This window comes from Oryzias latipes, chromosome 12 (assembly GCF_053564925.1).
Source record: "Oryzias latipes strain Hd-rR chromosome 12, Olatipes_Hd-rR_3.1".
In the NCBI taxonomy this organism is placed as follows: Eukaryota; Metazoa; Chordata; class Actinopteri; order Beloniformes; family Adrianichthyidae; genus Oryzias; species Oryzias latipes.
In genome coordinates this window covers 29,684,047-29,710,296 of record NC_136248.1, presented here as the reverse complement: position 1 = coordinate 29,710,296, position 26,250 = coordinate 29,684,047, and the positions used below count along the sequence as shown (strand labels likewise).

The 26,250-nt window shown below is 41.4% G+C and overlaps 1 protein-coding gene and 1 long non-coding RNA gene across 2 annotated transcripts in view; one reads left to right on the top strand and one right to left on the bottom strand.

Annotated features, from left to right (window-relative positions):
* The window catches only part of LOC101167134 (synaptic vesicle glycoprotein 2C), a 54,268-nt gene that overhangs the window by 14,561 nt on the left and 13,457 nt on the right, over positions 1-26,250 (top strand). The window contains exons 3-9 of the mRNA XM_023960723.2: positions 14,210-14,390; positions 15,334-15,485; positions 22,892-23,025; positions 23,563-23,652; positions 23,734-23,844; positions 23,953-24,041; positions 25,069-25,233. Of these exons, the coding sequence (XP_023816491.1) occupies positions 14,210-14,390; positions 15,334-15,485; positions 22,892-23,025; positions 23,563-23,652; positions 23,734-23,844; positions 23,953-24,041; positions 25,069-25,233 (922 nt within the window). The remainder of the gene's footprint in view (positions 1-14,209; positions 14,391-15,333; positions 15,486-22,891; positions 23,026-23,562; positions 23,653-23,733; positions 23,845-23,952; positions 24,042-25,068; positions 25,234-26,250) is intronic.
* On the bottom strand, positions 14,387-23,816 carry LOC144996486 (uncharacterized). Its single transcript, XR_013659427.1, has 3 exons — positions 23,687-23,816; positions 22,285-22,402; positions 14,387-14,522 (listed from the first exon to the last, which is right to left on the bottom strand). It is a non-coding gene; the product is annotated as an uncharacterized LOC144996486 (long non-coding RNA).

The window sequence follows — 26,250 nt, the reverse complement described above, 5'->3', positions numbered from 1 at the left end:
TGGACTGCTGGTAGTGTTGTAATCCCTTTATTACACTCTCTTCAAACGGTTCTGTGTCTAATAGCCTTGCGGGTTATCAGAAGACATAGGCTAGACTTAATCTCTGCAGCATTGTGCTGCGCTGCAGTTTAGCCATGGTAGACTGGCTCACATACCTCCCAAGAGGAATGGGGGGGAGGGATAAAGAGCGTTCCCTTTTAATGTGCGATCAATTCCCTCCTCTTCTTTTCCTCCGCCTGCCCATCTGGTTCAGATTTGTCAGTGGGTGTTTTTCTGCTAACATCTCTGAGGCGTTTGTTGATCGGGCCGACCTGCAGGTGCAGCAGAAAGTGGAGACCTTAGGGGGGGCGCCTTCCGATGCAGCTGATGCAGATGTTTTTTTAAGTCAAACTGTTTCGGGCTGCTGTTCTTTCGTAGTCGCCATCACCCCTGATGGCTGAGGTGAACCAACACGATGCAGACATGAACGGCTGCAGCGTTTCGCGTAGCTAACTCATAGATTCAGACCAACAGTCTGATGTGTTCACCTCTCCCTCCCTGGTCCGCACCTGAACTGACTTGTTTCTTTCCTTTAAAGGAAAACCCATTAGAAGTTGGGCCGTGGAAGGACTTTCAACATTTAGAAGGACATTTTCTAAAGGGTAAAATGTTCATTTCAAGTCTCTCCAGCATGAAATGGGTCTGCAGCATCTCTCCTAGGAGCTCTGCTCCAGAATTGTCCAGAACAACCCGGTGGACCCCTTTAGTTTGAAACCAGTAGCTTTTCCATCACTAAGCTCACTGGAAAGTTCATTTTCTTCTTTTTGGTTGAATGCTGTAAATGCTGTAAAGCATTCAACCCTTTGTTTTTCTCTTATGCTATCTTCCGCCGTTTTTCGGCACTTAACTCCTTCTACAATTTTGAACCTATTTTAACCATTCAACTTTTAAAATGTTCAGCTCCTTCATCTTATTGATGCTATGACTTTTGGTACTTCTAATCCTTGTATTTTTTAAGATATTCCAGTTTTTCCGGGAATTTTTGCCCTATTAAAATGCATAGGGATGTTATGGTGCATGAGGTGCCCGGTTCGACACCCGGTTCGGACGCTTCAAAATTTTCTACCATTTTACTTTTAAAATGTTGAGCTCTTTCAACTTATTACAGTTATTACTTTTGGTCATTCAAATCATTGAACTTTTTAAGATATTCCAGGATTTTCCAGGATTTTTTGCTCCATTAAAATACATAGAGAATCCTTGTGCTTAACTTCTTTTACAGGTTTTTGCTTACTTTAACCATTGTATGAAACAGTTCAGCTCATTCCTTTCCTTCAAATCTTCAAATTTTCAGTAATTCAGCCATTTTTTCAACAATTTCGGGCCTTGTTTAACTCCTTCTACAATTTTTTTTACCTCCACAAATGTTTTACCACCACTTTTGGTCCTTCGACTTTTCAAAAGTGAAAACTTTCGTTTGTTTTTTCTACGTAAAAAAACTAACTGTGGCATGAAATCGTTTCAACTCGGCCTCTCCCAATAAGATGATACACAACGAGCCTGATTAATTTATACCGGCTGCACTTAATCAGCACAAAAGTGTTAGCTCAATGGGTTAGTTAGGGGGTTTATCATGCAGAGTTTGAGGCTTGCTTACAACTTTAGCTGCATTTTTTTTTTACCTTGCCTTTCTTGATAAAATTGAGTTTGACTAATTCAGTTAGATTTCGTTACATGGAAGAATTTTCTTTGAGGTGGGGTTACTCATAAGCTTTGACGTTTCAATGTATGTTAGAAAAAACAGTGGGAGCAAATTTAAGTTAGTTTTGATGTATTTTTTATTTTCCTCCTCGTAGCTGGAAGCTGCAGTTCAAACATGTGCTTCAGCCATCTTGTGAACAAGCGTCGCCCACGGCTGCTAAGGCTCATGGGAAGTGTTGATTCCCAAACCATGAGTTAGGTGGCTGTTACGAGAAGTGACTATCATGTTACACCACATATGTTAGTGGTTAAATGATACAATAATGCTGTGTCATACAGCTAGCTAGCTGATGATCAATGTGTCTTGCCATTTTTCATGGATGAGTGTGCTTTGTTTGATGGCACATGAATAGCTGAGAGAATTAATCTTGAGGCTTAGCAATAAACAGGAAATCCCCTAGTAGAGGCAGTGACTCCATTTTTAATTTCCAATAATCAGTGCTTTGGATTACAACATCAAGGTTTGAAGTCAATATGGGATGGAGACAGTTTGGCAGCCATATTGTGTTTTTCAAATCTGAAGACTTTTTTTCTTTAAACGAATATAACTTCAACATACTTCTAGCTAGAGACACAGTTCAAACATTAAAATGATCACAAGGCTTTGGACTATACAATACATTTAGAAATCGTTATGGGATGTCGACACAACCTACTGTTGGTGGCCTTTTTATGACAAAATCTGAAGCAAATATTGCAATAAACTTCATCCATGGCTGGAACTGAACAGATTGAAATTCACTGGATCTGGACATATAAGGAATGTGGGCGTGGTTAGCAAACAAACTTCGTTGCTAAGGACGTCCAAAGGTTTACTTTTTCCGATTTGTCTGAAACTGACGTCGATTTGTTCCTCATCCCATGCCGACCCAAACATAAAATGTTTGCTATGGAGATAAAATTAATAGAAAAGCCACCATTTTGAAAAAAGTGGATTTTCTGTCAACTAAGAACATGTAGCTTTTACCAATATGATACTCTCAAACAATGTGGTTTTTTGAGTCAGTTGATGATGCTGATGCTAGCACTTTTAGCCATTTTAGCATCATCTTCAAATTTTCAACAGTACATCCATTTTTTCAACAATTCCAGCTTTAATGCTTATCTCTGTCTACAAATTTTAACCTGTTTTGGTCATTCTACTTTTACAATGTTCACCTTTGACTTTTGGTCCTTTAACTTTTCAAAATATTCCAGGAATTTCCAGGACATTTCAGCTATTTTTTCAACAATTTCAGCTTTCATGCTTAAGTCCTTCTACAATGTTTGACCTATTTTAGACTTTCTACTTATACAATGTTCAGCTTTTTCATCATATTTCTGCTTTCATTCAGCAATACAGCATTCAACCCTGCATTTTCTTCTGGAAATGCAGCTCCTTCTAGTTTTGCATTGTTAAACCATCAAAGAAGCTCAAAGTAAAAACGTTCTTAAAGCCCCTCTCTGATGAAAATGGTGTTTTGAACATATTATTGTGGCATTTTCTGATGATGAAGGACATACAGCATATAAGAGGGAACTCCTGCCGCTCTGCAGAAACTACATCCTAAAAAAAAAACGTCCACAGGTTTTTTAGGGTTTAGGCTAAATACGGCATAATTCAAACTAATGGACCACTGGGAACGCTTTGAAAATAGATCAAAAGATGATTGGAATGGGACTTTATGTCTTTTTATGTCTTGTATTGTTTACTTTACATTTATAGAGTATTTTAGAGAAGGTTTCAAAACACTGAGGGATAGAATGAGGATCTAGACAATGTGTTAATATATTGAGAAATTGGGCTCATCGCTTTTCTTTCAAACTCTACATTGACTGAAGTCCTTCTGTGTTCAAAACATTTCAACCCTTAATGTTTGTAGCTTATTAATATTTTAAAGATGACTTCTTATCATTTTGTAACAATCAACACTTTTTGATTTCTTTGTGTATCTCTGTTTGTACTGTTTATAAAATCAAAAGATATTCAAAGAATTATTTGTTTAAATTTAGTAAACACTGTAAGAAAAATAATGTGAAAACATTTTTTTTTTGAGTGTTTGTGATCGTAGTTTTCTGTAGTTTTAATGTAAATACGTAGATTTTTTTTTCATTCAATAAACAGTATATTAAAACAGTCCATACTTAGAGATAATATGAATAAAAAATACAATCAAACCTTTTTGAAACACTGATTTACATTTTTGTAATGTTTCATGAAGTCAGTTCTGTGAAACAGAAGCTCAATTATGTCTCTGCTTCCCAACATCTTCATCAATAACCAGTTAAATGATCTCCCTAAAAGCAGGTCAAATGTTTTACCCTGGATTTAAATCTGGTTTTTGTGGAGCCTCGAATCGTCAAATCTTAAACCGATTGGTTTCAGTTCAAAGGAAATGTTTTTGTCAGGAGTATTGGAGGTCTGTTTTGAGATCTTGGGGTGTTTTCCTCCTCCTCCTCCTCCTCTGTCATCCGTCACGTGATCCTCTGGGAATTCCTTCATCTGTTGAATTTCGCTCCCGCAGAGGAAAAATCAGCTCTGGATTGAGCGGCGATGACAGCTGTCCGCCTGCACGCCGCTCTCATCCGTGCTGGCGGCTGCCAGAGGAGAAATCAGAGCAGAAACTGAGGCGTCGAGAGAGAATCCCACAGAAGAGCTAATTACTTTGAACCAGGAGACGCAAACGGAGGCTGATGTTTAGGAGTTGGTGAAAATCTTCCCTCTGGGAGCAAATCTGAGGGAACAGTAGACTCTGAAATGCGACACGCTTTTGCTCGAGAATAAGATTACTGTTTTATTTATCATCTTTATGTAAATCCCAACACGAAGCAACATTAAAGAGCATTTTTTCCTGTTCACTGTGGCTGGGTTTCACTGCCAAACTGGACCAATTCCATTCCTGATTCACTGAGAATTGCTTAATGTCAATGTTTTCGGTTAATGCTTGGAGGAAAAAGAGGGTCGTTATTTAATTCTACAAAAAAGCTTTTACATAACGAGAGGTTCAAACTGTGAACAGGTCAAATTTTTATAATAAATTTCTTAGGGTAAAAAGGTTTTTTTTGCCTTAAAAATACAAGAAATGCTTTAAAAAGAAATTCAAAATGTATTTTTTAGTAAAGATTGGTTGATATTTTTTTAATAATAGCATTTTAATACAGGTCTACTTTTCAACCAAAATATTTTCAAGATATTATCTTGGAGTCACTACATTTACTCATCCATCCTAATAAAGATCATCTTTGGACAGCTTTATATCAGTCCAGTTCTGAGAAGGAAACCAAACAAACATTTCAGTATATTTTTATCCTCAAACAGGCATTTTTCTCACTTATAGTGGTGGAAAAAAATTGTTGGTGTCCCTCAGTTAAAGAAAGAAAGTCCACAATGCTCACTCAAATGACTTCAAAAGTTCAAAAGTAACAATAAATTAAAATTTATTGAAAATTAAATAATAAAAATCAGCCATTACTTTTGAGTTGTTGATTAACAGAATTATTTAAAAAAAAAACAACTAATGAAACAGGGCTGGACAAAAATGGTGATACCTCCATATAAGACAGGGGGTCATGATGAACTCAGGTATGTCCTTTAATTGACATCACAGCTGTTTTCAAAACCATAATCAGTAGTCATAGTAGTAGTAGTAGTAGTCAGTCTGCTTATTTAAAGGGAGACAAATAGTCACGTTGCTGTTTGGTGAAAAGGTGTGAACCACACTGAACATGGACAACAGAAAGCCAAGGAGAGAATTGTCCCAGGACATTAGAAACACAATTATAGACAAACATGGTAAAGTTAAAGGCTATAAAACCATCTCTAAGCAGCTTGAAGTTCCTATGACCACAGTGGCACATATTATTCAGAAGTTTAAGACCCACAGGACAGTAGCCAACCTCCCTGGAGGAAAATTGTTGACAAATTGAGGAGACGGATAGTTGGAACTGTATCCAAAGAGCCCAGAACAACCTCCAAAGGCATAAAGGTGAACTCCTAGATCAAGGTGCATCAGTGTCAGATCGCACCATTCGTGGTTGTTTGAGCCAGAGTGGACTTCATGGGAGACGACCAAGGAGGACACCACTGTTGAAAGGAAATCATAAAAAAGCCAGACTGGAATTTCCAAAAATGCATGTTGACAAGCCACAGAGCTTCTGGGAAAATGTCCTTTGGACAAAACTGGAGCTTTTTGGTAAGGCACATCAGCTCTATGTTCATAGACTCAAAAATGAAGCACTCAACCAAAGAACACTGTCCCTACTGTGAAACATGGAGGAGGCTCAGTTCTGTTTTGGGGCTGCTTTGCTGCATCTGGCACAGGGTGTCTTGAAGTTGTACAAGGTAAAATGAAATCTCCAGATTATCAAGGCATTCTGGATAGAAATGGTGCTGCCTGGTGTCAGAAAGCTTGGTCTCAGTGGCAGGTCATGGGTCTTCCAACAGGACAAAGATCCAAAACACTCAGCCAAAAACCTCCAAGAATGGCTAAGAGAAAAGCCTTGGACTATTCTGAAGTGGCCTTCTATGAACCCAGATCTGAATCCCATTGAACATCTGTGGAAGGAGCTGAAACATGCCATTTGGAGAAGACACCGTCAAACCTGAGACAATTGGAGCAGTTTGCTCATGAGGAGTGGGCCAAATTACCTGTGGACAGGTGCAAGGCTCATTGACAAATACAGAAACCGTTTAATTGCAGTGAATGCCTCAAAAGGTTGTGCAACAAAATATTAAGTTATGGGTACCATCATTTTTGTCCAGCCCTTTTTCATTAGTTTGTTTTTTAAATAACTCTGTTAATCAACAACTCAAAAGTAATGGCTGATTTTCAGTATTTAATTTTCAATAAATTTTAATTTATTGTTACTTTTGAACATTTCAAGTCATTTCAGTGAGCATTGTGGACTTTCTTTAACTGGGGGGTACCAACAATTTTGTCCACCCTTGTAAATTCACAGAAACGTAGCCAAACTCCCAAATACTGTAAAAATAATGTGATATCCATGACCAGTTTCCATGGCAGCAATGCCATCCTAAAGAGATGTGATTTTTCTTTCAGACTTTTTTTTTTTTTTTTACTTGTCCTGTCCAACAGCTAGGCAGGCACATGAGAGCTGAGGGCCTCTTGTGTTGGACATATTTTACTTTAACAAGAGGGGTTATTAATCTTCAGACAAACCAAAGGTATGTCTGAATAAACCCCTTTTGTAATTGAGGCCAAACTTTAATAATTTCAACCATGTTTTGAAAATTTTGGGTGTTGGACCGGACGGAAAAGGAAAGAAGGGAAGAAGAGAGGGATGTTAGGGGGGGGGGGGGGGGGTGATAGTGAGAGGGGGGGATAAGACCATGAAGCAGCATAGAGCAGACAGGTTTACTGATTGTTTATCATTACGGTAAGGTTCAAATGTAGTACAAAGAGGGCGGGGCCTGTCCACACACACACTGAAATGTTATCAACATACCGGCTAGCTGCAAAAATGTCCACATGTCAACATGTACACAAAACAGATAGTGTTCACACACGCATACCTATGCCTTTAAACCAACTAGTGTGAAATCTTTCATTCATTCAATCATGCAAACTATTAGTGCAAAGGTGAGCTAACACCTGTGCTCAGGTGAGTGTTTATGTTCTTCTAAAATGGATGGTGGAATGTGAAAAGAAGGAGGAGGAGTGCCCAGCCATCCCCACACCAAGACCCCCGCAGCAGCAGCAGCGGCAGCCGGAACCCCCCCAACGCCACACGGGAACAGGCAGGGAACAACCGCCCCCCGGGCGACCAAGACAGCCACCCAGGCCAGGGACAGCAGGACCGCCGCAAGGCCCCCAGAGCCAGAGAGCAGGGAGGCATGGGGGGAAAGAGAGCGCCGCCCCAGCCCAACCAGGAAAGCAGCCCCCCTGCCGCGCCGGGAGAGCCCAACGCAGGGCCCCACCGGAGAAGGACGCCCACAGCCCCAGACGAGCACCCCATCACCACCCAGGAGTTCCGGGCATCCCCCCGCCCTAATCCCAGGTACGAGCCAGGACCCCCCAAGGGAGACCCGCTCCGCACTCCAGGCAGCCACCCACCCGGCCCACGGTTGGTCCAGGGAGGAGCAAGGCAGGGGCCCGCCGCCCCCGCCCAGGAGGGGGGAACCCCTGGGAAAAAAGGGGGGCCCACGAAGGGTGTTGTAAATATGGCCCGACCAGGCTCGGCCACTGTTGGAAGTTTGGCGGGGCCCAGCGCTCAGGGGCAAGGACCAAGACCCACCCCCCAGGGACACGAACATCCCCGGCGCAGGTGTAATGTGAACCCCCCCCACCGCGCGGAGAGAGCACCGCCGGGCCCAGGAAGCCGGCACCCAGGGGACACGGCCGCCGTTGCCAAGGGGCCCGTACCCCCCACCAGGGAAGGGGTAGGGGACAGATGGACCCAGGTCCCACCTTCCTTGCAAAATGTGTGTGCGTGTATGTGTGTTTGAGAGGGTGTGTGTGTGCATGTGTGTGTGTTTATGTTGGAATGTATATATTGAAGGGGGAGGGGGGGGGGTTCTTTCAGACTTTAAATGTACGACAAAAACCCATCGTAACATTAAAAACAATCTTTGAGTAGCTTGAAACTTTTAAAAGTTCATTGCGATCCTGCAGAAAAACGTGGCAAAAACGTATTTAGTAATGTTTGAACTGAGACTAAATCCTAGCTGAATCGGCAGAGATCTTGCTTTGAAAAAAAAACTCCTAAAACTTTTAGGAACTTCTTTGATTTTTAAATTGGTGGAGAAGTGAAGGAGAAACGTTCCAGCGTCAGCGTCTGCTCTCAATGACGTTCTGCTGGGCTAAAATGGGTGGCAGGTGGATGACCTAACATCAGCGTCAGGAATCTAAAAGGGGGGACTGAATGTATTTGCTCCACCCATCTTAACCTCAGTCAGAACAACATGACTGGATGGGATAGAGGAAAACAAATAAGTAGAGTAGACATATTTATTTGGGTGTAAAGCTAAACTTCTAAGCATGACAGTCAATGAGGTTTGGCATTTGTTTGAAACCAGCCTCTGCTGGTCATTTGAGGGAATGCAAAATGTGCTTCTTTCCGGGTTGAGTCATAGTCAGAGCCGGGGGGCGGGGGATTCGGTTCTACAGAGTTAAGAGCACTGGCTAACTCAGCAAAATCCACATTGGAGTGACGGTCAGTTGTTTTCTGGATCAGACTTTTGTCTTGACGGCGTCAACGGACTACAGCTCGTGTCCGTTAAACCTCCGAAGGTCTGACCGGAGTTTGAACCCCCGCAGCAAATCTCAAATCCAATCTCTGGAGCAGCTGAAGTGCCTCCGGTGCCTCATCACCCCTCCCTTTTATTGCACACACAAAACCTGCGTGAGCGGCGCCATAAAACAAACGAGAGCGTTGCTCCGAGATAGTGTCTCCTTCAGTACTCCCTCTCAGATGTAGCGACACAAATCAGAAGATGGTACCTTCCTGTGCCGAATGCAGCACTTTTGATACTTGGGGGTGATACTTGGGAGCCCTGTTTTCATCTCCCGCTGAGGAAGCCTCCTCTGCGGCGGCGGCAGTGGCTGCGCCTGTCACCTGAAATGAATCACCGGCCCTCGCTGGTGTCTGCGCAGCTTGATAAGAGCCTTTCCTTTCAGCGTATCTGTCCCATCACCAGCGAGGCTAAGGAGAGTAAGCTTCCTTTGCTCGGCCATCTTTCTTCCTGGTGCTGCCTCATCAAACGAGCACATCTCCACACACATTAGCATTTTTATTAGCACAAACAGAGGAAAGTGGACTGTTTGCAGGCCTCCCCACCCACTTTCTGTCGATAACTCGCTCGGGATGAACAGCTGTGGACCAAGATGCTCTTTAAAATGTTACATTTCTTTTATTTTTTTGCACAAATAGCATTTTAAGGTTTTTCTTTACTCTTTTAACCGTATGGCACCTTGTTTTTTTGTTTTTTGTTGTCATTTCTGAGATTTTTTTTTATTAATCTCAATAGAAGTTCATCTTATTTTGGCAAGTTTAAAAAAAAAATCTATTGATCAAAACTCAACTGACCTATAATCAGAACTGCCAAATACTGCATTACATTTTTACCTTTCAAATATGTATGTTTTTTTATCCCAAAAAATTTTGGTTTACTTAGGAAAAACACTTTTTTCATTTTGTAAACACATTAATACAGTTGGACATTAAATGCTGATTAAAAGCCTTTCCCTATTTTAGAAATTGATAGATATGATTAAACAAAACGTAAAAAAAGATTGACTTCATATCTATCCATTTTTAACATCTTTCCTGTAATATTGATTATGTCCTTCAAAGCAATTTTTCTTGTTTTGCAAGCAAAAGAAACCCAACTTTTGTGTTTGTTATGTAAGAATTCAGGATTTTATTCATAAAAGTTTCACTTTATTCAGTTATGTTTACTGGTTTTGCAAAAAATATTTTAAACCCCAACTCGTTTTTAATTTTAGCATAGAAATTTGAATGATTTATGTTTAGTTGAATTCTGTCTGATGTGGTGAAGATGTCAAACAAACCAATTTGGTTTTCAGGCAGGGAAGCCCAGCCTGAGTTCTGACACACTTTTGGTTGGCGGTCATGTTTTTGAGGTAAACTCCTCCCTTTTTCTGTGCTGCTGGTCCCTGTGTCAGGCGGAAGCAGCAGAGCAGCTTCATCTGAAACTCTCAACAAAAGACTAAAATTAGAGCAAAAGGCACTCTAAAATAAAAGCATAAATGAAATAAATTGATTTTTTTTTAGGGTGCAGTTTTGGATAGTTGGCTGTGGTCCTCATCTGTCCAACAGCTGTAGTTTTAGTGTGGAGTGTAGCAACTGGGACCAGTCCAGTTTGAAATGATGCGTTTTGATGTTTTGGCCTCTAATGAGCATCATACGTGCTATCAGATGTGCTACATAGCAACACAGAGGTACAGCTGCATGTTCAATGTGTCAAAACAACTTAAACTCCCACTCAAACTATATTTTTTCTATTGTAAAATCATTCCCAGCGGTCTTTAACATAGTTACGCAGTTATTAGCCAAAATCCCAAAGCCTGTGTCGTTTTTTTAAGACATTTTCTGTAGCGTAGCAAGAGTTCATTAGAAATTTGCCTTTGGGTTGTGGGCGGGACTGTTGGCGCTAATTTCCCATAAACCCTTTGATTACTCTCTCTCCAGCTAGCTTACAGCACCTCACACGCCCGAGCGAACATTAGCATAGCAAAAAAACAGCAAAGCAATTTTGAGCTATCCAGCCGTACAGTTGTGATCCAGATTCCAGCTAAGACGAGGAAAACAAAGACGTTTGTGGATCTATTGGTCTAAAGATGCATCAGATATATATATTCATTCATTTTCATTCATTCATCTTCTTCCGTTTGTCCATTTTGGTCACGGGGCTGCTGGAGCCCATCCCGGCCACATATGGGCAAAGGCAGGGGTCACCCTGGACAAGTCGCCAGTCTGTCGCAGGGTCACACATATCACACACCCATGCACACTCACATTCACACCTATGGACAATTTGGAGTGACCAATTAACCTATGAAGCATGTTTTTTGGACGGTTGGAGGAAACCGGAGACCCCGGAGGGAACCCATACATGCAATAACTCCACACAGAAAAGTCCCCCATTGAGGTTCTGATTCAGGTCCCCCAGCCGGGACTTGAACCAGGGTGCTGTGTGGCAAGAGCGCTAACCTGCCCCACCGTGCAACCCCATTTCTCTCATTGTGTGTGTGTGTGTGTGTGTATATATATATGCTACAAGAAGATGTTAAAACACCAAAAACACAATCTTCATTTGAGTGGATCTTTAAAGACATCAGTGTATATAAACGATATATAGCTCAATGAAATAATTGTGCAGAAAAAACATGTTTGTTTTTTTTGTTTGTTAAATGTGAACCAATTGTTCTAAATTACATGATAAAATTCCATTTGTCTGATTCAAACTTTTCCATGTAACGAAAAGGAAATGTTCATTTCTGTGAAAAATGATTTTTTTCAAAATGCAAATCTAACAGATTTTCGTTTAAAGTCTAACTATGGATAATTTTTCGCCACATTTCGACAGAAACTAGTTATTTCCATCGGTTTAATTAACCAAGAATGTAACAGACTTGTCTAAAATGAAAGAAGGGGGTCTAATTCCCTTTACCTAGAAGTACAGTAATTCCACAAAAATTCAGTTCTTTTCTTAACTACAGTGCTCTTTTACTGTTTAGGATGACCAGTGTTTGCAGTTTGCTGAGTAAAAGCAGCACTATCACCTGTTTTAGTCTCCTGTAACTAATCCAGTCTGTCTGAATCAGAGACTTGAGTGTCTTTAAGTGAAGCTGAGGAACACTAAACCCTCAACCACAGCAAAGGTCATTTCATATCCTCTGAAGACGATTCATCTTCAGCTCTTAGTCCAGCTCTAAAGAGCGATCCCTGATGTGCTATTTATGTATACTTGCATTTTATGAAACCTCTCAGAGTGTTTTTTTCCAAAACAACAACTCCACAGATGTGCTCAAGGATCCTCATTTAATGGTTGAGAAAAGCACAACATGAGGCCACCAATATCTGTCAGAAAGTTGGTCCATCAAGCAGCTGTGCAGCGTTTTTCTTTCAGTCTTTCCTCCTTCGTGAACCATTAAACTATTGAACCATCATATTTAAGCTTTTGAACACATGGCAGAGCCAGACTTGCATTTATTTTGATAGCAAATACAGACAGTTCTAACAGGAGATGCTGACCTACAGGAGTAAATCCATAGACATGGAGACACTGGATTGAAAATCTCTCCTGTCACCTAAAAGAAAATGAAGCCCACTTTACTCTGGCAACTTCCACTTTGGTTTCTACTTCTATGTATGCTTTGAGTTTTATTCATAAGTCATTTTAAGTTGGATGTAGGGTGAAGGGGTCAGGAGGGTTAATTCTGCATGTTTTATCAATTTGTTTTTAAATGGTTTAGTCCTGTAAAGCTATTGCATTACTTTTGTACGAAAAGTTTTTCATATAAAGTTGAATTAAATTTGATTAACATGTCAAAAATGGAGAATTCCAATCAAAAAATGTCAATAATTAGGCACAGATTCTTGCTGCTGAAATTAAATTGAATACAGTTGATGTAAAAATAATAGCTAGACTGTTTTTCTTAAAAGAAAGGGTTTTAATGTTAGAGTTTGAAACCAGCCTCCAGTGGCCATTTGAGGAACTGCAAGATTTTCTCTTTCTGGGTTTGCTTCAAATTTAAAAGGTGGGGCTTTTAGAGAACAATTTATGATGAAAAAAATAAACATAAAATCAATGAAAATAATGAAAAATGCACAAACCAGAGAGACAAATCGATCAAATTTAGATGAAAGACAAAAGGAAAAGCAAAAGATTGAGGAAGACTGATAATGCTACTTGGATGAGTGGTAAAACGTTTCAAAGATAAAGGATCTAAGTCCAGAGACTTAAGGTCAGTTGCACTATACGCCAATAATGCATGAACTGTGCGTGATTATTGCGCAGTGTATTTGCAATTTATAGGGGTTCGGGCATCAATTGTGGACGTCTAATGTGATATGTGTTACAATATAATATAAAGTTATACATCGGCGGTAGGTGTGTGAAAAGTCAGTTAGACATACGTGGAACTGTCGTGGAAAGCCCAAAAATTTGAGTTTGCATCTTGCAAAAATAACGCACAACTTGCTTACGTAAAAAAAAAAAGAAAAACTACATAAAATATGCATAAACTGTGTAATTCTCAACCAACCAACAAACAGCTCTAAACCAAACTCACATAAAGACCCGTTGGCTTAAACCCTCGACGGACATCTGCACACATAAATGACAAACGTAAGAAACACTTATGGATTATGTAAATCACCCATGTATGTATCATGAAAGACTGAAATTTCATACATGGAAAATGGGCAAATTGTAAGTAGTGGCTGTGTGACGTGGTCTTCAAACCAGCCCATTTACTGAGGTGGAGCTCTGGGGTGCTCCACCTCAACAGCTGAGAAGGCGGAGTCTATCCATGTGGAGCCACACACAAAAAACGAGAGAGAAGGAAAACATTTGCTAACTGAGTTACCTTTACGTCATACATGTGGTTTTTTCTCTCAAAAATGTGACCAGTTAATAAACCAGTAGCTGTTTCTGGAGTTTTTCAAGGGCACTTCGACGTGAGGCACACATCTGTTTAACTCAACCAGATCAACCAGAACTGGGTGCTGCAGTCGGTGACTCGGCCCCTCCCAGACTGGATTTCTAAAGCCTCAAACTAGTTCAGTTAATTAATCCTAAGTATTTTCTCTGGAGTACATGACCTACATTTACCTGTAAATGTCATTACAAATCAAAACCCCAATCTTATTCGTAATTTCTTTTGTTGGAAGCACTAATGACATTCAACAGCTGCAGTGAGTGTCCCATCAATCCACAGGAAAGTGCGGAACGCAGTCCAGCCTGTCTGTGGTTCTCCTAACGGCCATGTTCCCCCCTCCTCAGGAAGCATCGTGTACCTGGGGATGATGTTCGGAGCCTTCTTCTGGGGCGGCCTTTCGGACAAAGTGGGCCGTAAACAGTGTCTGCTCATTTCCATGTCCGTCAACGGCTTCTTCGCCTTCCTGTCCTCCTTCGTCCAAGGCTACAGCACCTTCCTCTTCTGTCGCATGGTGTCTGGCTTTGGGTGAGTTGCTTTCCCTTTCAGTTCGTGTTCTGGAGACTCTGAAAGGACTTTTCTCTGCTTTTATGCCCCCATGTCTTCTAAAGTACACAAGGAGGTGAACTGCCACACATCAACCCCTCCTCATCCCTTGATCTAGGGAGGGAAGTAAAGCAAAACAAAGCAGAAAGTCGAAATATTTGCAGAAATAAGCCATCCACGATAAATGAACATCTGTGCGCTTTAAAGCTACTGTCTGCTTCGCTGCTCACATCTTTGATAATAGACATGCCCTCCCTTGTCAATAAACTGGTGCCTTCTTTGTACACTTGGTGACTATATTTTACGGCATATAAATCCTCAATGTTAAAAAAAAAACAAGTGTATTTTCATGAACTTTGTAATTTTAACTTTCTGCCACAAACACAGCTGGTTAGTTCTGGGGAAATGTACTGGTTTTAGCAAAGATTACAATGAAAAGGTTCCAATAGGATAATTTTGTTAAAGATTCTAGAAGGGACATGTTTGGGACTGAAGTGGTCAGTAGGGGGCAGTATAAAGGCCAGCATTAACCCTTTGAGAGTTAACGTTATTTGAATTAATGCAACTCGTCAACCATATATGGAATCAACGTACCGGTAACTCCGAAGGATTCTGAAGCGGAGAATCAACAGTTTAGTCCTTAAAATGCGTTCGCATCAAACGTGATTTACGCCACAGGGGTGTCTTTTTTAATGTTAAGTCAATGTACGTACGTCATTTACTTTTTTTATTACAAGAAATTAAAAGATAACGAAGCTAAGAATTTTTTCAAATCTAAAGTTTGGACATTTTATGGGACAAAGACGTTTTACAAACTTTTCTGTGTAACTAAAGTCAAATAAAAAGAAAATGTCTAAACAACGACTTTCTTCTCACTTGAACGCGTGAATCAAAATCTGTTGTGACACAATGTCTCCCCCTGCAGGATTGGTGGCGCGGTGCCCATAGTTTTCTCGTACTTCGCAGAGGTGTTGGCCCGGGAGAAGAGAGGGGAGCACCTGAGCTGGCTCTGCATGTTCTGGATGATCGGGGGAATCTACGCCTCGGCCATGGCCTGGGCCATCATCCCGCATTATGGTCAGTGCTCTTCTAATGAACGTTTGAGGCTCAGTGAGGAACACAGCAGACTTACTGAGCTGCTGGAAGTATTTTCTTCAACTTAAACACGCAACAACTGATCTGAATCGTTTGTCAGTTTCCATGTTTGGTCCACACTTTAGATGAACTTGGAAACTCAGAAAACTGTCAAAAGAGAAAAGGAAACTCCCCCAACATTATAAAAAGACCCAGAAAAGACTTTACATTTTTTTAATATTTGAAATATCTTCAATTCTGAACTGGAAATTCATAAAACGTTGAATTAAAGCAGTTTATAAATTAGTACAGGAGCTATAATATTGCAAAATATGATAAATTAAATTCTACAGTACAGCTAAAGAACATGTACTTGTTATAATTGTTTATTGTTGCTTTGTAGATGAATTGATGATATTCTTTTGGTCAGTTATATTATTACTATGTCATTTTATTTGATTTGATCATTTATTTCTACAGTAAACAGGTTTAGACATAAGCTTTAGTTCTGTATAAGCCTCTCCCAACTATATAATCTTAGTTTAAGGACTGTAAACATTTTGTTTTTACCATTATTAACTGTTGAAGGACCAAAAAAAAATCCATTTAAACAGGCATTTGAATTGAAAAAATGGACACAACCCAATTTAACATTCCTTTTTTTAGCACAATAACCATTCTGGGAATCATAGAGATTCTCACTGCAGGAATCTTATTAAAACAGAGTTGGAGGGTCCTTGTTTTCATTTGAAAAAGTACGAAGCAATGGAACTACACACTCATAGTTATAAAGAGAAAAAATAATCCTCCTTAACTTCCTTTTCCCCCCCAATAATGCATCTGTCTGCCTTCACCTCTAAAAACTTTATTTGTAAAGTATAATTGGTTCTTCTGATGAAGACCAGTTTGAGTCCTGATGACGTTTACTGTCACCGTGAAGTCCACACACCTTGATGAGAGCAAACGCCAGCATGGAGCTCGGGGAACTCATCACAACGGGGATTGTTTCGAACATAAAGAGCCTCCAGGTGTGCAAACAAACAGAAGGCCGCTGTGGGTGCGGGAGGCAGCTCTGACAGCTGCTGCGGCAGAACTGCAACAAAGCCAGTGTGTCGCTGGTGGAGCTCCGAGCAGATCAGGAGATCAGATGCATGGGATGAACTCAAAGGGCGTGCAGGAGGCATGAGCGATGTTGAAGCTTCCTGGGATTTTACGAGGCCGTAAAAGAAATAAAAAGCTGGTTTGGTGCAGGAAAGAAGAGAGGAGCGTCTGAGGATGAGAACACAACCAGCAAAAGGAATCCGATCTGCAGGGCAGGGCTGAAAACGAGGAAGGAGGGGCCTAATTTATAAGGCCTGTATCAGGAAAAATGGAACAATGAGAGGAAAGAGTTGATCCTATGAAAATGGGCTTTTTCTTCGATGAGGGTTTGAAATCGGAGGTTGCCATAGTAGTGTTTGATTCCAACAAGGCGATGGCCGTAACTTGAAAAATGGCGACTATTTATACGATTATGGCGGGGGGGGGGGGGGGTTGTAGTGCGTAGGGTTTTAGGGTTATGGTGGTTGGCTGTGGATGCGTGGCGATCCCTGGGTTGCTTAGGTCGCGTGCCTGGGCTGGCTTGCGGAGACGGGGCGCCGGTCGGGTGGTGGCCGGCTCATGGGTTCCGGGGGCCCTGGCTTCGTCCCTGGCCTTTGTGTCGGTGTCCGGCGCCCGGTGGCCCCCATGGCTGCCGCCTGGTACGGCTAAGCGCTCCTGTCTTGTGGCCTGGGGGCCAGACACTGGGTTCGCTTGTGCCTCTGGGCATTGGGGGGGCCCCTGTAGGGGGGCCCTCTCTGTGCCTGGCTGGTGGGGTGGGCGGTCCCCTCCTCCTCCCCTCCCGGGCTGCTTGGGTCCGGATGCTGGGGGGGCTTCTGGCTTGGGGGGCTTTCCTCCCCTCTCCTGGTCTGGCTGGTCTTGCTGGGTAGGTTCTGGCTCCCCTTATGAACACACGGTTCATGTAGGCAGCATGCATGAATCTCCACCCCCACGTGCACGTGCACACTCTCACACTGCTCCCTGTCTGCTTCATCCCTCCTCCTTACCCACAGTGTATTGATGGACAGATTTTTTTCGCTCATCTTAGTGTCAGATTTTCACCTTTGATGTAACATTCGTCTTTCCAGCAGATCTGGTATAATTGTTACAGCTTAAAATAATAACTTATTCAAATCAGTGCTTGTATCCCCCACCTTTTCACCTTTCTTCCTTTTACTCTCTTCCACCCTCCCCTCACATTCTTCCCCTCTCCCTCCCCACACACTAAATGTAACAAATAAATAAAAAATAATACGACAAAAAGGGGTTTATACAAATCTACACTCTAGTTTCTTGAAGCTATATAACCTCTTTTTGTGATAGTAAAACCTGTCCAACACAAAAAGCCTTCAGCTCTAATCTGTTTGCTCAGCTGTTGGACAGAACAAGTAAAAAAAAAAAAAAAAAAAATGGCGACTAAATTGACTTCATTTTGTTGGAACTGGAAAAAAACTATTTTCCATGGGTGCCGTCACTCTCACTCAGTCCAGCTCTCTTGTTCAGTCGGGGGGAACCATTCATCCTGTGCAGAGATGCAACGGGAACAGAAACGCTCCCTCAAAGACCCATTGGATCATCTTTTAATCTATTTTCAAAGCGTTCCTCGTGGTCTTTTAAAGTGGCTGGATAGCTGGTTAAGGGCAGAACTGGCACATGAGAAAACAGGGTTCGATTCCCAAGGGGCTTAATGAGCTTCATTCAGTGTTGGTCCTTGGGGAAGACCCTTTGCGCTAACTTCTAAGTCTGTGTGTCCCTGTGCTGGTCCCCAGCCCGGATAAAACCCAGGGTTTTGTCAGGAAGGGCATCCGGCCTAAAAATCTCTCCCAAACCAACTGAGCAAGTCCGTAAAAGCTGATTCCCTGAACAATATACCAAAAGAGGAACAACAAAATCTATGCGGTCTTTCAGCAACAGAAATGGCGAGCAATATTGGAGCTATCCGGCTGTACAGTTTTCAGTCAGATACCAGTTCAGATTCATTCGTCTGCTAGTGGATGCACCAGAATGGAGGGGAGCAGGGAGCACTAACGACAATGCTACACTTTTTCAAACGGCATTTCTTTCCATCTGCTCCTGATTTATAGTTCTTTGAATAAAGAAATACTCAGAAATGCAGTTTTAAGCTTAATTTTCTTGAAATATGTCCTCCGTCATGCAAAAAAAGCCCCAATAACATGTTTGAAACGCCATTTTCATCTGAGTGGGTCTTTAAAGAAACATTAAAAAGTCTGATAATGTTCTATATCTGTGTGACTGCCTTTTACAAAATCTGTTTGTGGGGTCTAAATTTGAAACTACGATAAAGGTAAGAAGATGAAGAAGCTCAAAACATTTTTAAAAAGTGTTTTTGTCTTCTGTCATTCATAGCTTTCATGTCTTCCAGCACGTCCTGTCCTGTCAGCTTCTGCTTTAGGATCACAACTTTCTGCGCATAAATCTTGGGGAATTTTCCAGTTATCGGGTGACGGGGTAATAACAGCTTTTTTTCTACCAGATGCGGTGGTGTCTGAGTAATAGGTTCCGCCGCAGTGCTTCTTCATTGACTGCTGGACAAAGAGCGTGTGTGTTGGAGAGAGAGAGAGTCTCATAGCGCTCTGAGCTTCTCTGCACTAAAAAATGAACAGATCCCGTTGAATAAACCCAAAGCTTGCAGCCCTCTGCGACCAGCTTTGCAGGAGGCGCATGCTTGTGCAGAACCAGCAGCGCAGATTGAATCTTATGCACAGCTTGAGGTAAACTTCATGATTTTCAACCTGAAGCATCAAAACCAACATGAAGGGGGGATATGGGAAAAAAAAATAAGGAAAAAAAGAGCTGCTACTGATGACAAGATGAAAGGAACATCACTTTTTGGGCGTCAGAGGGTTTCATTCTACTTCAAGCTGCATGCAGCACAAAAGGCTGCAAAGTCACATTTTCCTTATGGCAACCAATGTTGACGCTGCCATGTTTCTGCTGACACCACTGCTCTGCTGGTACAGCAGTCGCTTCCCCCTCCTGCCATTCTTCCAAAAGAAATTAATTTTCACAAACACTAAAGTTACTTTAGAGATTTCTTTTTGGGGGGGGGGGGGGGGGGGCAATGTTTTTATAAGGAAGAAAAATTAGAATTTTACATATTAAGGAACAGCCAATCTTTCCTTTAGAAAACGACACCGTTAAGGTATGTTTGTAGTATTTAAGTCTGTGGACAGGCCCCGCCCTTTTGACTAACAACTACATTTGACAGTACTAATGATTTACCTCAAGCAACATGTTTTCTCTTTTTTTAATTCTACCCCTCCTACGTTTTAATCATTGTACAACCTCTTCAAGCCACCTTTTATTCTTTTTCTCTCCTTTTTTACCCTCATCCGCTATCTCTAACAGCCCACTCTATTTTGCACCCTTCTCTTTCCTTTTTCTTTCAGGTCCAACAAGAAATGTATACAGTATGATTAACATACGTAAAATTTTGCCTGAAATACAAAAGGGGGTTTATATAAATAAACCCCTCATGTTACAAGATTTATAATCCCCTGTTGTAACAGTAACACAAGAGGCCTTCAGCTCATATCTGGTTGCTCAGCTGTTGGACAGGACAAGTTATAAAAAAAATTTTAAAAAAAAAGAATTTTTTTTTTTACCTTACAGAAAAATGTTCTCCTTTCCTTATCGGCAGTGTTTTGCTCATGTTGTCAAGGTGATTTTACCAAGTGGCATGACTGTAACTTGGGAAAGGCCTTTTTATTAGAGAAGCTTTCCTGTATTTATATTTAGTTTTTTTTTAAATATATATATAATGTCCAAATTATTGGTATTATCAAATTCATGCTGAAGTTTTTTCCCTCATTTTAAATGGCTCCTTTCCAGATAAACCAAACTAAACGTTTAATGAAAATGAAATGAACATTTTCAACGATGCAACTGTAAAAGTACACGAAAGTAAAAATCCAGAAATATCACATGACCTCAGATAATGCTCTACATTGGTCAACACCCAATCAGGATGCGGAACACGATAAGCTGTAAAAATTAAATAAATAATGCAAAACTGCACATAAAAACTCTGCCCAACTGAAGTGCAATATAGCTAAGGATTTCTGTGGCTGCTTTTTGAGGCCTCAAAAGGGAAATTTAGATTGTTGTTCAAATGAAAAGAAATATTTTTTGATGTAAAGGGTTTGTCTTTAAGAAGTCTTTCCAGTACATTAGATGTGTTTGAACCCATCAGAATTTCTCCCTCAAAGTAAGTTTTTAAGGACCAACAGATTAGTTTATCCTGGAACAACCAGTTTGGGTAAAAAAAAAGACATTTTATATGGCTTTCACTGTAAAAAAAAACTATTAATATCGTGACAGTCAATGTTAATGGCAGCGACACTTTTCATATTTGTAAGAAGTGTGTAAAAGTGTGTGTGCATGCATGTTTGCAGAGCTCACGTCTAATAGAACTGGGACATAAATCTTGCAGAGTCTGAATCAGTCAGCCATAACCTGCGGTCCATTATAGCTATAATCCCCTTAATGAGCTTTGTACTCATACAGGAAAGAAAAGCCCTACAGGCCACAAACACACACATGCACACACACACCAACACACTATTCAATAATGCTGATTCTTTGATAAAAATCACATCATTAGCATTCAGACAGCTAAGTGCTGCTTCACAGCCTGTGGGTAACTGTGCAGGTTCCTCTGCAGACAGACGCAAGTTCTTTACTGATTTAGACGTAAAATGCAAGTGTCAAACTACAATGCAAAACGGCATTATGGGTAACATTGCACAGCTCTTTAAATCTCTTTATTAGTGTGGTACTTTTGGACCATAAAGAGCATTAAAAATCTTTTAATTTTCTCATCTTATGTCTGAATTCTGGTGTTTACTGACCTGGAGCAGATTCTCTGTGGTACGCGGCGCACATAAATCTGTCCAAATGTTTTAGCATGACTTTGGGAAACTATGAAGCCTTACCGTTGATGGAGCATTATGGGTACCGTAGTCAGAAGCTAACAGGTGGAGTGATACGTACTGTGCTTCAACACAACGAAGTGAAAAAGTAAGAGTACCTACTGTTTAGTACTTTGTGTGTTACAAGTGAACAGTGTTGAGAGTTATTGTCAATAAAGTTTGATTTATAGGGTTTTCTCAAAGACTTCAGGGAAATATCCAAGGCTCTGGATTTTGGAATGGTAGATTCGCACTACATAGTCCCTATATAGTCTGTCGAGTAGTGAGTAGTGAGGGAATTTGGGCATAACACATGAAGAATAACACAGTTCATTAAGATAACTTCCCATCAACCACCATGACCAATTGCCTGCCTCTTGGTCCCTCTGGGCATTCTGGGTAGTCTGGTCATATCATACTGCTTGACTGATTTGATTTGCTTTAGGCGCCCTATAATCCGCCCGGCTTTTTGGTTCTAACTATATGGTCCTTCGCCCTCCTCTTTGAGTTTTACACCTGTCTGTAATTCCTGCCTAGATAATTTAATCTGTGTCCACACCATTATGTTGCTTTGTAAGAGCTATATTGTAAAGTTTCCGGACGTTTACCCACCCACGACTTTTAATCTTCCTAAATAATATGTCAGAATCTGAAATGCTTTCATGCCCCTTCTCTCTATCCCTACATTTCTCTTTCCAAGCGGAGAAATAGACGTCATAAATAGTCGCCGGTCATCTATAATAGCATGTAGCTGCACTAAAAAAGTCACGCTAAAACAAAAACTCATTACTTACATTAAAGTGTAAACTTCTGAACTTCAGAGCACACCCACATGAAGAAATGCCTTTCTCTTGCGACACAGATCACGCTACCAGCGGAGGGATAGCCAGCTCTAAGTCATTACGTCTCCTCCTTAAAAAAAAAAAAAAAAAAACTTTTGGACACCACTACAGCTCCAAAGGCCCCTACAACTGGAGTCATAGAGAGAAGCCAGATGGCAGGGAAGCAATTCGGGTTCAGCCTAAAACTAAAAATAAGCTATAAAGCTTTGTCAGGGATGGAGGTGAAGAGTGAAAACTGAACTAAACTGTAATAAAATGATGAGAGAGAAAGAGGGATCCTGCCGGTTAACTGAAAACTTGAAGCTGGTGACTTGGGGGCTTAAAAATATTTCAAAGTCAGAGCATACAAATGTCACCGATTCTAACGTTAAAGACAGTTATACATAACCTGGATTTATACTGAAAAACAGGAAGCCTGAATTTCTGTCTTTAAAAACCATTGAGATGTAATGAAAGTTTTAGGAAATCCTGAAGAGTCCGAAAAGCCTCCATCCTGACATGCAGAGTGTGATTCATGACCGACGGGGGCTGAAGACTGTTTGTTTGTTCCTGTGTTCAGGCTGGAGTTTCAGCATGGGATCGGCCTACCAGTTCCACAGCTGGCGAGTGTTCGTGGTGGTGTGTGCGCTGCCGTGTGTCTCAGCGGTCGTAGCTCTGACTTTTATGCCTGAGAGCCCCCGCTTCTTCCTGGAGGTAAAACAGGAGATTTGCTGTTTTATTTACAAACCAGTATTTTTTTTGTCTTTGAGAAGTTCTAACTAAAGAGTCAACCAAATGGGGCCAAGATCAGTCCAGACAACTGCTCCAATTTTTATTTAAACAAAAACAAGTTATCACTAAAAATTGATCTTTTTTAATCTAAAATTATCTTTTTTTATTTAAAGTAAGCTATAAAAGTTTTTCACAATTAATGTATCTGTTTAAGTTTTTAACTACATTTTTCTAAATAATTTTTTCAGTGATGTATTAAGAGGTTTTTTTGCAACTTATTTTTTAACAAATATTAGAAAAGGTTTTCAGAGCTAATCTGAGTTCTTTAAAAAGTGAGCAATTCTAAAAGAAACACTTTAATTTTTGTGCTACGTCTTTTCATGATTCATTTACAAAATTCAGCTAATTTTATGTAAATAAAGGAACGTTTTCTGGGGTGGTTATGTTCTACAGTGTGTGTGCGGGGGGGTTTTCTTTGATGTGCTGTCACCCTCTGACTCCACCCTTTCTATTGGTCAGACGGGCAAACACGATGAGGCCTGGATGGTGCTCAAACACATCCATGACACAAACATGCGAGCCAGAGGGGAACCCGAGAGAGTGTTCACTGTGAGTACCGCACCTGTTTCCGGATGAAGCTCACCTTCACTGCTGCTGCAGTGGGCCACAGATCGGTGTCTCCCCCTGCAGGTGAACAGGATAAAAGTCCCCAGGCAGCTGGATGAGCTGGTGGAGATGCAGAGCGAGTCAGCCAACCCGGTGCTCAAGGTCTTCTGCAAGATCAAAGCGGAGCTCAGAGGAGTAAGACCCACTGAAAAAACAGTTTGTTTTCCTATAACATTGAAATCCACGCAGCGCGGTTTGTTCTTTTGTTCACTATGTCGGAATTGTTGTTCTTGTTGTTCTCAGATTTGGTTAACTTTTCTGAGATGCTTCATCCACCCAGTAAAAGACAACACCATAAAACTTGCTACAGTCTGGTTTACTCTGTCTTTTGGGTAAGAAATAACACACACGTTCTCCAGCTGTGCCTCAGCGTCTGCCTTTGGTCTTAATGCAGGTTCAGGATGGAATGTGTTGCTTAAATCAGCTGAGTCATCACTCTTCCTTTAGAATAATAACATTTTACTTGAAGACTTCAGCTGTAAGGCTGATGTTGGATCAATAATATATTGCTGTAATGAACGAAAGAGAGAAATCTACTCTCATATTTCTTGGAAAGTTTTATTGCTTTGATTTACTACCAAGAAAGCAACTTATCCTGCATTTCAGAATCTCAAATAATCACAAGATGTATTACTCAAACAAGTCATCTACTTTAAGTCTTAGCCACAACTGCTCTTACGGGTGGATTCAGGCTGTTTGGGGGCAAAAAACTGGGCAAACTTCAGGCAGGTGCCCTGCACGAAATTTTAAGGTCACAGAGAAAATGTGAATGCATTTTAATTGTCACGATATAAAAAGTTCAGGACAACAATCAGATTCTCCTCTGAGTTGGTTTTAGACTCCACCCACTGATCGCGCATCATCACGTGGCGAGCCAAGGCTGAGCTCCTAATTGGTTTGACACAATGCAAACTCTTCGCCAAAGTTCATATATTTGAAGTCGTGCGGCCGAATATTCGCCACGTGTTACATTTTTTGCTGAATCGCGTTGTTGCGCCGCCCAACGCTGTCGTCAGACCATCGCACTGTACCCGATGTTCAAAACGCGCCTCAGGACCTCTGATTGCGTATGTACATTGACTTAACATTAGAACAGGCCCCCCCTGACATCTGGCTTGGGTTTGGTGTGATGGCAGCTAAAAACAAGAAGCAAAACCTGAGAACATGTAAAAACATTTGGTTAAAAGGTTTAAAAAAAAAAAAAGACGCCACAAGTAGACCAAAAATCTACAGAAAAACGCAAGAAAATACAAGAACTTGCGTGTGAGAACATTTTCAGATTCAGTTTCACCAAACAGGAGAGGATCAACTACATGTAAAAAAGTATTAAACTGCTAGTAAACAGCTGTCTGTCTGCAGGTTCTATGGGCTGTCAGTGTGGTTCCCTGATGTCATCAAGCACCTTCAGGCAGACGACTACGCCTCCAGAGTGAAGATTCACAACAACGAACGCATCGAAGACTTCACCTTCAACTTCACTCTGGAGAACCAGATCCACAGAAACGGCGCCTTCATAAACGACCGGTACGCAAAGCGGCGTCTGACCGTAAACAGGCCAACACTCAGATGATCGATTTCACGATAAAAGAAATAAACGTTTAGAAAAGATAAAGCTGGGGGAAAAGAGAAGAAAGATGAAAGGTTTTTTTTTTACTGTTTAATGTCAGACTTTTTGTTTTCTGAAAAAGTGAAGCAGCAGAGATTTTTTGAAGAAACATCATGCTACCATGTAAAGAAATTCAACAACAAAAGTGTCTGGTGAGACTGAGTCATTTTCCGTTGTTCATAACCGAAGTGTCAGGGTCGGGTGGTGGACACAAACGCAGGACGCCAGCGGATACGTATAACTCGAATTTAATTGACTATTCTCGTGAGAGTACAAACAAACGAAACGATCCTGTGACCATGACTAGGTTGACAAAGAATATATACAGTGACTAAAGTGGAAACAGGTGAAAACAATCAATGAGGTAAAGACAACGAGTGTAACTAGTGACCAGAACCGGAAGTGTCAAACTAAAACAGGAAGTGAATCAAAAACAATATCGGCCGCCCTGGCCCCTCCTGGTACCTAACAGTACCTCCTCCTCAAGGGGCGCCCCTGGGCGCACCACCAGGTTTGTGAGGGTGCCGCCGGTGGAACTCCCGGAGCATGTCCTTGTCCAGAATACGGGACGACGGTTCCCAGGACCGTTCTTCAGGCCCACACCCCTTCCAGTCCACCAAGTATTGGAAGCCCCGTCCTCTCCGTCTGACGTCCATTATGCGCCGGAAGGTCCATGCGGGCTGACCATCGATGATGCGAGGCGCCGGTGGTGGTTTGGGGGACGGATGCAGGGGACTCGTGATGTGTGGCTTAAGCTGAGACACGTGAAAAACTGGATGGATCCGCATGGTTTGTGGTAGGCGTAACTGGACCGCCACGGGGTTAATCACCCTCACCACCTGGAAAGGTCCGATGTACCTGGGGGAGAGCTTCCTCGACTCTGTCCGCAACTTGATATTAGCAGTGGAGAGGAGGACTGACTGACCTGGCGCGTA